The 14,441-nt window shown below is 39.0% G+C and overlaps 1 protein-coding gene across 1 annotated transcript in view; it reads left to right on the top strand.

Moving 5' to 3' along the window:
• The window catches only part of ITGA1 (integrin subunit alpha 1), a 76,867-nt gene that overhangs the window by 41,380 nt on the left and 21,046 nt on the right, over window positions 1-14,441 (top strand). The window contains exons 8-11 of the mRNA XM_056325824.1: window positions 5,520-5,670; window positions 7,247-7,412; window positions 11,384-11,457; window positions 13,842-13,986. Of these exons, the coding sequence (XP_056181799.1) occupies window positions 5,520-5,670; window positions 7,247-7,412; window positions 11,384-11,457; window positions 13,842-13,986 (536 nt within the window). The remainder of the gene's footprint in view (window positions 1-5,519; window positions 5,671-7,246; window positions 7,413-11,383; window positions 11,458-13,841; window positions 13,987-14,441) is intronic.

Here is a 14,441-nt window from a genome sequence, read left to right as displayed (position 1 = left end):
TTGTAGTAGTAGCATTATTTAGAAATGCTTCCTTTACAACAAAAATGAAATCTGACTTTCATAGAACAAACAGTAAATGCAAAATGTTTCAGGCACTTTCAAACTGTACAATGTTGTCCGGGTACATTTTTTCTTTTCAACCTTTTTTCCCCTCATAACAGCATGACTTTATTGCATTCATCCTTCCCCAACAACCATTTAGTCAAATATGCAGCATCTTTCTAATGTTCTGTTTCATCGTCTGACCTAAGTTTTGTTGTTATGAGGTCTTAAATCCGATGACATTCTTACATATTCAGCAGTAATGTTTTCCTTAGATACAAGTAGAAGAAGCTTTAAGGAATCTGAACAAGTTCATAAAAGCACAGCCAGCTGAGAACTGCCAAATACTCAGAAACTACATGTGGTTCAGAATGTCCCTGTGCACCACAAACTGCTGCAGGCTTGTATATGCAGAAACTGTCAGCAAAAGCTTCCTCTGTTCTTGCAGTCTTCCTACCCATCCACTTTGGCCATCATCAGCGGTTGATCTTAGCTTTCACTTGCGTGGCCAGTCTTAAAGTTCTGTGGTATTGTTCTGCGGCGAATGAAGAGACGTGACGCAGCTTGACGCTAGCAAATGTCAATTTATTGTACAGAAGCACGAGTTTATATACACTTTCAGAAGCTCTGCGTTTTAAACAGATTGGTTCTTGAAGCTAAGCATTGCATACTAGGCAATCCCCGATTGGTGGTTAACTACCAGCAATTAACAGCAAGGTGTTACCTTTCCTTGGTGCCATCCTTGGCACCATCCGTTCCTCATTCCCTTATCTTCTCTCAGCATGACTCACCCTGTTGATCGTTATCTATTCACATTCCTTGTCCTCCCAGGGTTTGTGGCCTACAGGCTCGAGCACATTCCTTTCAGCTACCATGGTCCTGATTTGCAGGACCCCTCCTGCATCTCCCCCTTCTTGTTTTTGAGCAATCCAACATGCGTTCTCGTTGTAAGCATTGAAACAAACACGGAACACATAATACTAGAACCAACAATACTGTCAATACCATCAATGCTCCTTTGATTATATTTTGTAACCAGCCCCCTAACCCAAGTCTTGAAAGCCAGTCTGTTAACCTGTTCTCATTCTTTGTGGTCTGTACATTTTTTCTTAACTCAGAGCTGCTTATGAATACAGTTAGAGTGATCAGTCAAATTCATAAAACACTTCCATTAGCGCTGTTCACTATAGGCTACTCTACTGTTCATGCTGTTTCCTTGTCTTCTAGAGGTGAGATCACATTCCTCCTTTGTTTCTGTCTCATCCTAGTTTTTCTTCTCATACTCCCTCAAAGTTATTTAACTCTTTGCTGCAGGATAGCAGCTGCACATCGTCAAAGCAAGGCCAAAGCTGCACATTATCAATGTCAAAATAACCCACTATCTCTATTCTGTACAATTTTACAATTTCCCCTTTTTGTTTTTGAACAGCTGGTACCAGGTATGTCATGTTCTGCAGGGCCCTTGCAAACATGATGGCAACCAAGGCAAACAAACAATACCGCCAATTGAGTGAATGGATGTCAAAAAGGCTGATATTTTTCTTAGATTTTGATAACATGTTGCTGCAATGGGATGCCTAAAATCCATTCAGCACATACCATCAAAATCCTCACAGCCATGTCCTTGAGCCAACAACAGAAAGCAGTGGCAAATTTGACTCACATTCTTAACTGCCTAACAAACAAGGTGATTTAACTCTTATATATTTACTTGCTGTTACTCCGGATAATAGCAAGAGAAGAACCGCTGCAATACGTTCCCATCATAGCCTCCTACTACATTAGCATCTACAGAAAGACAATTATCGACATTCAAAGTGTAAACAATATCATCTTCTTTTGGATTAACATTATACATAGGTGGAAGGGCACACCAAACAAGAACTGGTTCAGTCAAAAAGTTCAATACATAGGGTGCTTTCTCTGAACATACCTCTGGGGTCATTCCCTTCATTCCCTCTTTTTTTATGCAACCAGAGACACTTTACCATAACAGAGAAGCCCCTATTTACGTCTCTGAGCCCGGACACAAACCGCAGCTGTATGCTCCACCAGGCTCAGGGCAGAAATTATTTGTGTAGTTACATAGCTATATATCACTACAAGCATGCAGACACCTATTAAACACTAGATAACCATGTTTATCTTTCCTATTCTCCTTCACAATACCTAGCTGTTCTCTCATCTCTTGTTAGGTCAAATATTCTCCAGCTTCCTCTCCTATATCTCTTTTCAGACATTCTCTGTCCTCTTTTTTGCTTGTTAATTGCGATGAGGCAAAGGGTGTGTGTAGCTGGGTGACCATGGCCTGATTTATGTTACAATCAACTAAACACTGAATACAGGAAAAAAAAGTTATGGGAGACAAAAGGCAAACATCAATAAGGTGGTTAAAGATAATTATAATCCTGTAGTACTTTGGAGTCATGGCCCAAAGTTTCCCAGCTGTGAGAAGAGACCAAAGACATCCCACCCGTGACTCTGCTGCAGGTCTTTGTTTTAAGGCTTGTAAGTTTTGTATACTTTTGTAAATTAATTCAGAGTGGTCACTCAGATTCACATAACACATCCTATCAAAGTTTTCACATGCATGTCCCTGTGCTAATAATAAAAATCAATAGCAACTCGGTTCTGTAGCAACATATGACGGACAGAATCAACATCTGTTAATAAGCCAGAAAAAAAAGAACAGTATTTGTAGTATTACTTTGTTTAGCAAGCTAGCAGCCTAATTTACTAAGCAAGTTAAAAGCATGTACTATTCTTACAGAAGAGATTAGAGAAGCAAAAATCTGTTATGCTGCATTCCAGAACTCAGCCTGAGAATTACAGTCTGCTGTGAGTTCTGCATTACAATCATTTGACACATGTTGGGGTTGCGATTGTGAAAGTTGCCCGTTTACAATTTTCATTGGCATTATCATAGCTAGTTGTTTTAAAAGCAACCCCTGAGCTTCCTCATGTTCGACTTGTTGCAAAATATTCTGAAGCCAATCAATAAAGTTAGTATTACACTTAGTGACTCTCTAGGATCCCGCAACACTGTGGCAAGACTCCTGCATCCTGACTGCCTTAACAGCCATCTCATTCATTTGCAAACGGTTGTCCCTGGGATACCTTGCCTGAGTCACAGAATCGGCACAATTATTTGCTCCAGCTAACTGCTCATAGTTAACAGCAATTCCCCGATTAAGGTTTTCAGTCAAGGCCGCTACACATAGCTCACAAAAATCAGATAACCACATCATATACTGTGTCAGTTAGTACCATACAAAGCCATGACTTCCAATCATGCAGTGTGAGCGTATAAGGCTCTGCCATCACTTCAAGAAGGGACATAGCCAATGTATTATGAATCCTTCCTTCCCGCACTGCTTTGCTTAACCCTTTAACAGCCTCGTATTGCACAGGCTGCCACTCTTGAGGTTGATTTGTCTGACAAAATACTGAACATGCCATAGCAACTCCCAAAACCCGTCACTTAAGCGCTTCCCACTTGCATTCCTGCCACCAATCCCTCAGGCCCCCTTTCACCCTCCCCGAAAATACAACCAATGCCTCGGGGAGGGGGGGGGGGGGGGGGGGGGCGCGGGGAGGAAGGTCTAGCTCCTCTTCCAGATCTATAGGACCTGGATCAAAAGGTTTATCAGTGTCAATTAAATCATTTCCCGAGTTGTCCTGTTCCCGTGCTTGGTCCTGTGTTGTGAGGGTCGCTGCAATCAGTGACAGAAGCTTTGGGGGCAGAGGTGGTGTGGACAGAATCGGCATTGTTGACAGTGTGTTAAGAGTCGCGCTGTTGGTGGAATTTACAGCCTCCTCTAGTTCAGTGCTTACACTGTTGGCGGAATTTACAGCTTCCTCTGGTTTAGCACCGTTAGTAGAATTAGTCCACACTTGGCAAAGAGTAGTCAGAATTTGCCACCAAGGTGCTAAATGCATTCCCGACACGGAGCTCCCCTCCGTGGCAGCATCATACATTTGGCTGCTGTCTGTACACACTTTCATTTCTTTCAAAGTCTCTAAAGTTTCTTGGCTGCTCACCTGTCTCGATGCAGGTTGTCCGCCTGGTCCAGCCAGCCAGCCGATCGTTCAGCCAAGCCGCCTCCTCTGGAACGCAGCCCTCTTCCACGAGCTGTCATTTTATCGACCAGTTCCGTCCTTATTCCTCCAAGGCTTCGGAACACCACCATAGGGGTCACCATTTGAGGAGACTGAGGCACGGACTCCTGGATCTGACTAGAAGACCCTTTATGAGTCCATATACGTCTCTTTCTGGGGACGAAGCCTGATTCCCCATGACGGATTTCCCACAGCTCACCTCTCAGCTCCGGAGAGATTTCAGGCTGGCCGGCTCCCGTTCACTTTCAGTGGTTCATTCAAAGTTCTGTGGGATTCGCTGCAAGTCGCTCAGTTAGGCGATTCGAGAGCCCTTTATGTTAGATCCTTAAACGCATCACATCGGGGTCAACAATTTGCTGCAAATGAAGAGACGTGACGCAGCTTGACGCAAGCAAATGTCAATTTATTGTACAGAAGCACGAGTTTATATACACTTTCAGAAGCTGCGCGTTTTAAACAGATTGGTTCTTGAAGCTAAGCATTGCATACTAGGCAATCCCCGATTGGTGGTTAACTACCAGCAATTAACAGCAAGGTGTTACCTTTCCTTGGTGCCATCCATTCCTCATTCCCTTATCTTCTCTCAGCATCACTCACCCTGTTGATTGTCCTCCCAGGGTTTGTGGCCTACAGGCTCGAGCACATTCCTTTCAGCTAACCTTTCAGCTACCATGGTCCTGATTTCCAGGCCCCCTCCTGCATTGTTCTAAGAGGAGGAAGGCTGGCTTCCTTCCTTCTCCTCCAGAGCCCTTATTCAGCCTCGCCTTTTTGAGTTCCCTTCAGAGTCTGGGTGGGTGAGCAGCTGCCCAAAACTTCAGCGCCTGTTTGCGTATCTGTGGCTGTAGAATTCAGCTGGTCACCCCATCCTGCCTTCACTCACCTGCAGACGACTTCTGCCACACTGCCAACACCCAGTTGTACCGTAGATGGGCAAAGGTGTGCTGGTAGCTGAGGAAATGCTTTGACTTCTTGAAGTGCTGCCGTAGGGTGTTTTTTAGTATGTGGATTTCAGGATGGCATGGGTGTTGGCTGGGCCTTTATTAAGCTACCAAAAGCTGGTTTAAGGTGCCAGCAGTTTATGTGGAGAGGCAGAGAGTTTTTCACTATCCAGCACTGTCTTTTCTGCTGTTGCTCTCAAATGAGTGAATAATGAATGAATGCTTGTGAAACCCTTTGGCTGTGAGCTGATATTTAAGTTCCAATTGTTGTTGTTTGTATATGTTCATGGTTAATATTAATCTCCTTTTCCTGTTTCTTAGCTAATATAAAATCTTTTAGTGTACGGTTGACTATGCAAATATTATGCATGTGCTAAATGCTGACATTGCCTTTCTCCAACCATTTTATGCTTCCTTTAGGAAAGAGGCTTTTACTGAGGCTCGCGGCGCACGAAGAGGAGTACAAAAAGTAATGGTTATTGTGACTGATGGGGAATCACATGACAACTACAGATTAAAAGAAGTGATTGATAATTGTGAAGATGAAAACATTCAGAGATTTGCTATTGCTGTAAGTGAAATTTAATGGGAAAATTCAGAATCTTAAAAGGATGTTTCAGCTTCCAAATGTAATTTCTGTTTAAAAAGTTAATTTCACAGAATCTTTATGGAAATATAATAATTTCAGAAAGGAAAAAAAGAAATAAGGTGAAAAATACATTTTAAAAGTTGCTTTCTGATTTTACAGCACATAAGAAAAAGCAATCTGTCTGTCTTCATGGTGATGACAGGTGTGTGTGCATGTGAATAAAAAGAAGAGTTTGAGGGGCAGTATAAAATCAAATCCTTTTTATTAAGAGCAATATTGAACAGCGTGGATTAGTTCAAATCTCCTGAGCAATTTCTATGGACACATTACCTGCTTCTAAAAAAAAAGCAAACGTAAGCCATCAACAAAACCCAGGTTTATTATAGCTATTGTGTGTGCTGGCATTCTGAAGTTATCATTTTCACGTTGAACAAACCTAGTAGCCAAATGAGAGGGTAAGCGTAATGGAGGTTAACCCATATTGAGAAATATGGAAACATTAATGATAGATTTGATGTGAACTCTCCACTGTATTTGTGCATTCTATACTCAAATAATTTGTTTTCTGTTGTTAATTTTGAAAGTATGTTGGATTGTTGCTTTTCTGTTCCTACCTTTCTTTGTTTTGGTACAATGAGGTGGCATGCAACCATACAACTTCAAGAAAGATGTTATTATCTTTAACTTAAAGTGAGACATAAAACAAAAATTGAATCCAGCAGCACACAAGTTTTCAGTGGTTTCCTTCAAAAAGCTAAAGATCTAGAGGAAAAATTGTCCTTGAAGCTCGAATGAGTTTTTGCAATAAAATCCCTGTCTAGAACAAAATTTCAGTTGCTGCAGTGTCCAGGAATGCTAGAATATGGGAGTTACTTTTTTATTTCAAAGCAAGTTAAGTGCATAGGGCACTTTTTTCTATGAAAAATACTTGTCGGTCTGGGAATTGCATAAGAGAGACATTTTGTTCTGATGCATACTGTATTTTTACAGCAGTGATGTTAAAACCGCAAACCAAATCTATACTGTGATGGAGTTGTTAACACTGAATGCAAGTGTTATTGTTATATGTATTTATAGGGCAAATCAGCACACAGAAAGAAATTATTCTATGCCTAATTAACTTGTCATCTATGTGTTATGAGAACTGGTGATATCTATGCAGAAGCCAGTGCAATTGTGTATTCTGGTTTGGTTTTTGCTTTGTTGTTTTTTCCTCAATTAAGGCTTACTTAAACAAATCATAGAATCATAAAATAAATCACTAGAATTTTGTGAAGAAGGGAAAAAAAGGACAGTTGAGGATAGCAGACATGACACTCTACAGTTGCTTTGTATGCTATTGTTGGTATTTTCAGAAAAATAACTGAGCCCTCATACATTTCCATTCACATTGGAAAAGGATGGTTTCAAATCAATTTGAGGGAGGTTTTAACGGAACAAATTAAGTTTGCATATGATTTCCCAATATTCTTTGACAACCTGCCTCAAAGGTGTCTTTTTAAACAGGTTATAAAATACATCCTTGACCTTTTTTTTTTTTTTTTTAAATTCTGTTTAGATTCTTGGCAGCTACAGCAGAGGAAATTTAAGTACTGAGAAATTTGTAGAGGAAATCAAATCAATTGCCAGTAAGCCTACTGAAAAGCATTTCTTCAATGTCTCAGATGAATTAGCTCTTGTAACTATTGTTGAAGCACTCGGAGAGAGAATATTTGCCCTGGAAGGTATGACATTATTTAAAATTCTACTTCATGCCTGCAGTACAACTGGAAGAAATAGAAAACCATCTGCTTTTCTCTCTCTTTGCAATGTATTGTGCTGCATAAAACATATTATGCAGGTATTTTTTTCATGCTGATCAGAAAAATATTTTACAATAGGCATCAAAAACATAGATAGTGATGTGAAATATAGTCAAATGAGTTAAAGTCTATGGAGACAATAGCCTAAAAGGGTAAGTGACCATTACTGGTTTAGCTGGCTTTATAAACATAAATTGCCTTCCCTTAGGTAAAAAACCTTTGCCAGACCATATCCTGATTACCCCATGATCGTGTGCTCTTCTGCCTGTACCTTTAGGTTCTCTTTTGGTTAGTTATTAGTTACAATGTATTACTTTGCTATACAAGTTGACGGGAACTCGGTGTGAAGCGTTGGCAAGACATATTACATTTGGAAACGTTCATGATACTCAGATATTAGCACAGAAAAGTCATTCTTTCTCATAATGTCTGCTTACATTCTCCATCCAGATTAGGCAATGCTGTCCAAATCTGTGTTTGTTTCAAGCACACTTCTGGTAACAGAAGACTGAGTTTATTAGTTATCAATTATACTGGCCAACTCTGAAGGGATTTGTGTCATACAAAGAAAACATCCATCTATTTGAACTTACTCTTTTCAACATCTCAGCTTTCCCAGTAGCTGGAATAGTGTAGTTTACAGCTGGGGAAAAAAAAATCTTGACTTGAATGTCAAGAAATAGTACAAACATGAGGGAGTATTTTAAAGTTTTTTACATCGGAGCTATGTTTGTCAGACATATTTAGGTTTTGGGTTTTTTTAGTGTATCATTTAGCTTGGCCAAAGATTACTGTTTTCAGCTGATGGTTACTAAATATTTTTACAGTTCATGTGTTCTTACCTTTTTACTCTCTGGATAATGTTTTTTTCTCACTTTTTAAATAAATTAATTTGAGGATAATTTAATCTCTCTGAAGCCCAGTGTTTAGCCTACTTAAGCTCACTGAGTACTTCAAAGTTCATTGAATATGGGGCTTTTTTGTTAAGTCCCTGTTTACTAGGAAAAACTCACTTTCAGAGGAAAAACATTTGTTCAAACAGAAATCTGAAACTTAGTTTTCGATTTGTGCTTTGTACTTCTAGAAAACAGAGAAAAAACATTGTCATTCATTAGTAGAATAAAGTGTTAGTTATAGCTATTAAATGTAATGGATATAGAAAAAAATAAATCAACTGCGAGTCATGGCAACAGACAAAGGATGTAAGACCCTAACATGACTGAGTTTCTGGATATCTGTGTACTCAAATTCAAGGCTTCACGACATAGCTCAACCCTTTGAACAACCAGATGCCACTGGAAGAGACAGTCTCACTTTGTCACACTCCACTTTGTCCCTTTTAGCAATCAGTACCCATTAGGTAGTGCCTATCTGTGACAGGAAATGCCAGCCTTCATACAGTGGAGTAAATTGTGCTGGCTTTAACTCCCTGCTGGTGGGGTTTGCTTAAGGTGACTAATCCTTGTCATCGTGTCCTTCAGTATTTTGGTACTTTAAGCATATTAATCATCAAAAAGTTCTGCAGTACTCCTTGAATTCAGCTTTAAGTTAAGATATTTGTGCCTTGATATAATCGCTTTATTTTCAATTTTTATTCTATATAGCCTTGCTTGTATCACAAAATCTATATATTTTAAACAAAAAACGTGAAAAAATATTTTCCTCCACACTGTAAGAAATAAGCTAGGCAATTTCACCATTCCCAAAATGTTTCTTGATTTCCAGATTTTCAGTAGGAACTCAGAGGTGTGCTAACATTTCTGTGTAAGACACCTGTGATACGAGTCAAGAAATGCTGCCACCTCCACCTGTTAAGGTCCCAGAAATCACATAATCTGGCTGCAAGGGAATCAGAAAAGAAACTGAGAATGTGATTTTAGCTTTTTGTCCAAACGTACTAAGGCTGAGTTGTTCCAATGGAGCTAGAAGATGCTAACTGAATCAGTTTCTGTTGATTCTTCAGGAATGGTTTCCTGTCCCCTTCGAAAGCATTTCAGGGGCTATTCTAGACCATGTCCATGGATGCATTTTTGTGACAGAGGAGAAAAGTTGATTAATCTGTCCCATCCAGCTTTCTGGTGACAATCCACCTTATTAGATGTAAGCAATGTGGAAAAGATTAGTTAAGTTCATACACTGGAGCCAAATTCTGTGCACAACATGGAGGTCATGGGAACCTTGAGTATTGAAATTCAAGAACAGAATTCTTGAAATCTGTATCAGAATCTGTTTACATTCTCAATCTAAAAAGCCTCTTGCTAGTACAGTAGTACATTCAAACTTTTTTCTTGGATTTCTTGGGGTTTTTTTGTCTTTGGCCTTTAAAAAATGCAAATAAAAATTGAGAACTGAAAAATCAAATCCAACAAAAAACCATACTTGATAGCCAGTGGATTTTTACACATAATCTTCTTCATATGCCTCTGTGTTTCATGGCATGGACTTCTGGCTTTAACAGCAATTTTATGTTTTATCCAACCCACAGGCGGGCACAAATGTTTTTTCACAAAATATCCTTTGTAGGAAGCTTGGCAGTTTGAAACTGAATGGAAAGTTAGACTGAGGCCCATTATCTAAGCAGCATTCAGAGCTGCACACACCAACAGTACTGGCATTGTCCTCTGCCTCAGACTGAGGGTCTTGTCTTTCTCAGCTTGTTAGGGAGCATCCTTTACTGCATGAGAACACTGCTTATCAGCAAATGTGCAACTTAAGAGTTTTATGCTTCAAAAGGACTTTTTCAGACTTAGCAGCTACATCTTGTGAAACATGGTGGCATATGTTTCTGTGTCAAACATTTTGTGTTTGAGATCATGTCTGCTTCCTATGACTGACTATAAATCCAAAAAATTAGCAAAGACATCATGTCCCAGGGAGCAACCTCTGTGGTTTAGCTGCTGAGTATCAAAAGTTCAGTATTATTTAATAGTCCAGATGGCTGAAGTTCGTGCAGCCATGGCTTGCTATGCCTTAGTTTCATCGCACAGCTGGAGGTTCGCCTCAGCACTCAAATGGTAGCAGTTGTGAACTCTTACTGGACAAGATCAGAGCAGATTTCATAGCTCCCCTCTGCTGCCCGTTACTGTATCTTGCTCTGAAGAAGGAACTAATATGCAGAAAATAGTTACCTTACTTGACCACTTAAGGTGGCACAATAGTCCTTGAGTATTGCTTTTAAATAGAGGAAAAGGCAGAACTTTTCCCTGATAATATTTTAAGTGTATCTGGAAGCAGAGTAGCACATCAGAGTTGAATAATTAGCATATGACTACCTGACAAGATAATGAAACTAGCACTGATACCTTTTTTATTCAAAATCACTTTAAAGAACCAGGAAGATTTGTCATGTAACTTTCTGGGCAGGATTATAGTTCCCAAGCCCTTCCCTGAGCCTTATGAATCTCGGACAGCTGAGATTTTCCTATGTTGTTTTTGCAAAGGTTCATACAAACATCAAGTGTTTTTCATTTGAAGTTCCTCCAGCTGCCTATGAATTTTTAGTTGCTTGAATACAAGGCTGGGGTTACATGGCTGGTGTTTTATTGTTCAGTTAGCTCAAGAGGGAAATGGCTTAACTATATTAATCAAACATTCCAAACATATTTACAGTCAGCCTGAGGTCAAGTCTGGTCAGTTTTAGCCCAGAAATATTTGTTGGACAAGTTCTGAGACATGATCTTAAAATGCAAACTCTCATACTCAATGGTGACGTTTAACACAGATCTTAATTTCTGTATTTATCATAAAAATCTATAGCAAACTATATTCACTGAATATTCTAGTTAATTATGCTATCCTTTGTTATCATATGAGTGTTTTCATTACACTATTCAGATACTTTTTCAGATTGGAACTAAGTTATTTTTGAAACTTAATTTTTTTCTGTTTAATAGCAACAACAGACCAGCAGGCTGCCTCATTTGAAATGGAAATGTCTCAAGCTGGTTTCAGTGCTCATTATTCTGAGGTAAAAAACTGTTTTAAGATAGCTCTTTTACAAAACTGATTTTTGTTGGTGATGGCACGAATTTGGAATGGGTGTTTCAGAATTCTTTGTACAGTCCTGTCTGCTGTTGGAAGTTTTGGAGTTCCCTGTAATGCAGTTATTTTTTTGTAAAATCTATTTGAAGAATTATTACAAACAATGAAAGCTTAAGAGAGTAAGTACCTTCTTCACACGAACTCTACATTTAATGCTCCCATAGCACTTTCTATCAGAAGAATAGTCTGTAATATGTTAGGAAAGACAGACAAAGACTTTTTACCAAGCAGCCTGTAGTGACAGGGCAAGGCGCAATGGTCTTAAACTCAAAAAGGGTAGATTTAGGTTGAATCTAAGGAAGAAATTTTTTACTATGAAGGTGGTGAGGCACTGAAACAGGTTGTCCAGAGAAGTGGTGCATCCCCCCTTGCGTTCAAGGCCACGTTGGACAGGGCTTTGAGCAATGGGGTCTAGTGGAAGGTGTCCCTATCCATGGCAGGGGGTTGGACCCACATGATCTTTAAAGGTCTCTTCCAACCCAAACCATTCCGTGAGTTATGAAGTATAAAACTGTTGTCTCTAAATATTAATGTATACATTGATACTGCATTGTATTGTTGAAATCAAAACAAAAGGTACATAAAAATGATATTTCTGTCATGGATATGATCTGCATTATTAGTAACACAGCACGTTCTTATTTCTGTTACCACGTTGAATACTTCAGTCCTCAGGGAGTAAATATTTATTAAACTAGGATGCAAAAATCCCTGGGAATTTTTATTAGCAGAAAATCACTTCCTACATATTTTATTTATTCTCAAAAAATATTTATTGTGATGATCGGCTTAGTGTACACAAATGAAACAAATTTAAGATGAGATCAAAAGAACAGGGAAGAGTTACACTTCAAAGATATGAAAAAGTAGTGACAGTGGAAAAGAGCACAATAGGAGAGTAACTGAACAGAACAAACACCAAGCAATCCAAGACAAACTTACATATATAAGAAAACCTTCAACATGGCTTTTTATAGAGCTCAGCATATCATTGGTATAAAAGAGAATAGCAGAATAAATAGTATGATTTAACATAAATACATTACTGCAGAGGTACTCGGTTTATTTTTACACTCTGCACTGCATTACACGTGATGCTTCAGACTGTGTATCATACCTTAGAAAAAAATATTATCCTGATAGAGAGCAGGAGGATTATTTATAAGATTATTTATTTGGTAGACCATATTCTTGAAGTTCATGAACAACTGACCTGCTATGATCAGAACCTCACCTCACTTCAGAAGTGGGTTTTCAGTCCATAGTGCATTGACAGACTCAGGGTCTCTGGTGTCTGTCTGTCCTGGTTTCAGCTGAGATAGAGTTAAATTTTCTTCTTAGTAGCTGGTGCAGTGCTGTGTTTTGGATTTAATATGAGAATAAAATTGATAACACACTGATTTTTTAGTTGTTGCTAAGTAGTGCTTATTCTGTAAGTCAAGGACTTTTCAGTTTCCCGTGCTCTGCCCGTGAGCAGGTGCACAAGAAGCCAGGAGGGAGCAGAGCCAGGACAGCTGACCCAAACTGGCCAAAGGGATATTCCGTACCACAGAATGTCATATTCAGCACATAAACTGTGGGGAGTTGGCCAGGAGGGGCCAACCACTACTTGGGGACCAGCTGGGAATCAGTGAGCGGGTGGTGAGCGATTGTATTGTGCATCACTTGTTTTTTGTCCCTTTGGGTTTTATTCCTCGAGTAAGGAGAACCCCTCCTCCTTTTCATTACAATTGTTATTGTTGTGGTTGTTATTATTATTACTATTATATTTTAATTAAACATTATATTGTTCTTATATCAACCCACAAGTTCTACCTTTTTCCTGATTCTTCTCCCAATCCCACTAGGGCTGGGGGGTAAGTGAGGAAGCAGCTGCATGGTACTTAGCTGCCAGGTGGAGTTAAACCACGACATTGTCTTGTCTAGAAGGCTACATACATGCCGTCAGGAAAGAAGGGTCAGCAAACCATTTGTCATTGACTAAAGGCTCTTGCACAATGTAGAAGACTCACAGATTCAGCAGAGAAAGATTCAAGCTTATGAAAGTTCAGAAGTTGTAGAAGCTTTAAATTTCATTCTGCGGCTTTTCGTGAATGGCCCTTTTTTTTTCTTTTTTTTTTTTTTTTTTCCCCCCAACAAAAAGTACAAGACATTCTGTGATTGTAGCGGCCATACTATAATAGAAGCAGGGCTAAATATATAAGTATACAATAAGCGTTACCCAAATGTGAGCATCATGATCAATGAATGTCTAAAGATAGCTCACCTAGAGAACCTAGAGAACAGGCTTTTTGTTTTTCTCTCCATAAGGATTGGATCATGCTTGGAGCAGTTGGAGCTTATGACTGGAATGGCACAGTGGTCATGGTGAAGGACAGTGGTATTTCAATACCAACTAATGACACTTTTCGTGACAGGCTTTCAGACAAAAATGAACCTCTTGCAGCCTACCTAGGTAAGAGAAATAGCCCATCTTAGAACATTTTTCAACAAGTGCTACAAGGCCTCTCTCAAATCTCATTCACAAAGAGTATCTTACAGAATATTATCTTATATTCTAGAGACTTGGGAAAATTTATAATGTATGGACATGTATACTGTATTATTTTCTTGTTCTTTAAACAAAAATATTATGACTTTTAGTCCAAGATATACTTAGAGACCTAAGTGTATCTAGACTTTCCCCAACAGAGATATCTAATCTGCTCAGAAAAGATTTCACAGATTCTCATGGTATTCTTATCAAGTTTTTTCTATGCCTTGATAGCTAAAAAAGTTTTATAAAATATTCGGTCTAAATCTTTGCTTAAAACCAAGCTGATTTCTGTCACTCAGTAGACAAGAACAAGAGTTTACCACTGTCTTTTTTATAATATTGTTTTGCATATTGGCAGGCTACTGTTTTCATCT

Source organism: Falco biarmicus, chromosome Z, assembly GCF_023638135.1.
Source record: "Falco biarmicus isolate bFalBia1 chromosome Z, bFalBia1.pri, whole genome shotgun sequence".
NCBI lineage: Eukaryota > Metazoa > Chordata > Aves > Falconiformes > Falconidae > Falco > Falco biarmicus.
The sequence above is the reverse complement of the archived record's forward strand: the minus strand, read 5'-3'. Positions and strand labels throughout refer to the sequence as shown.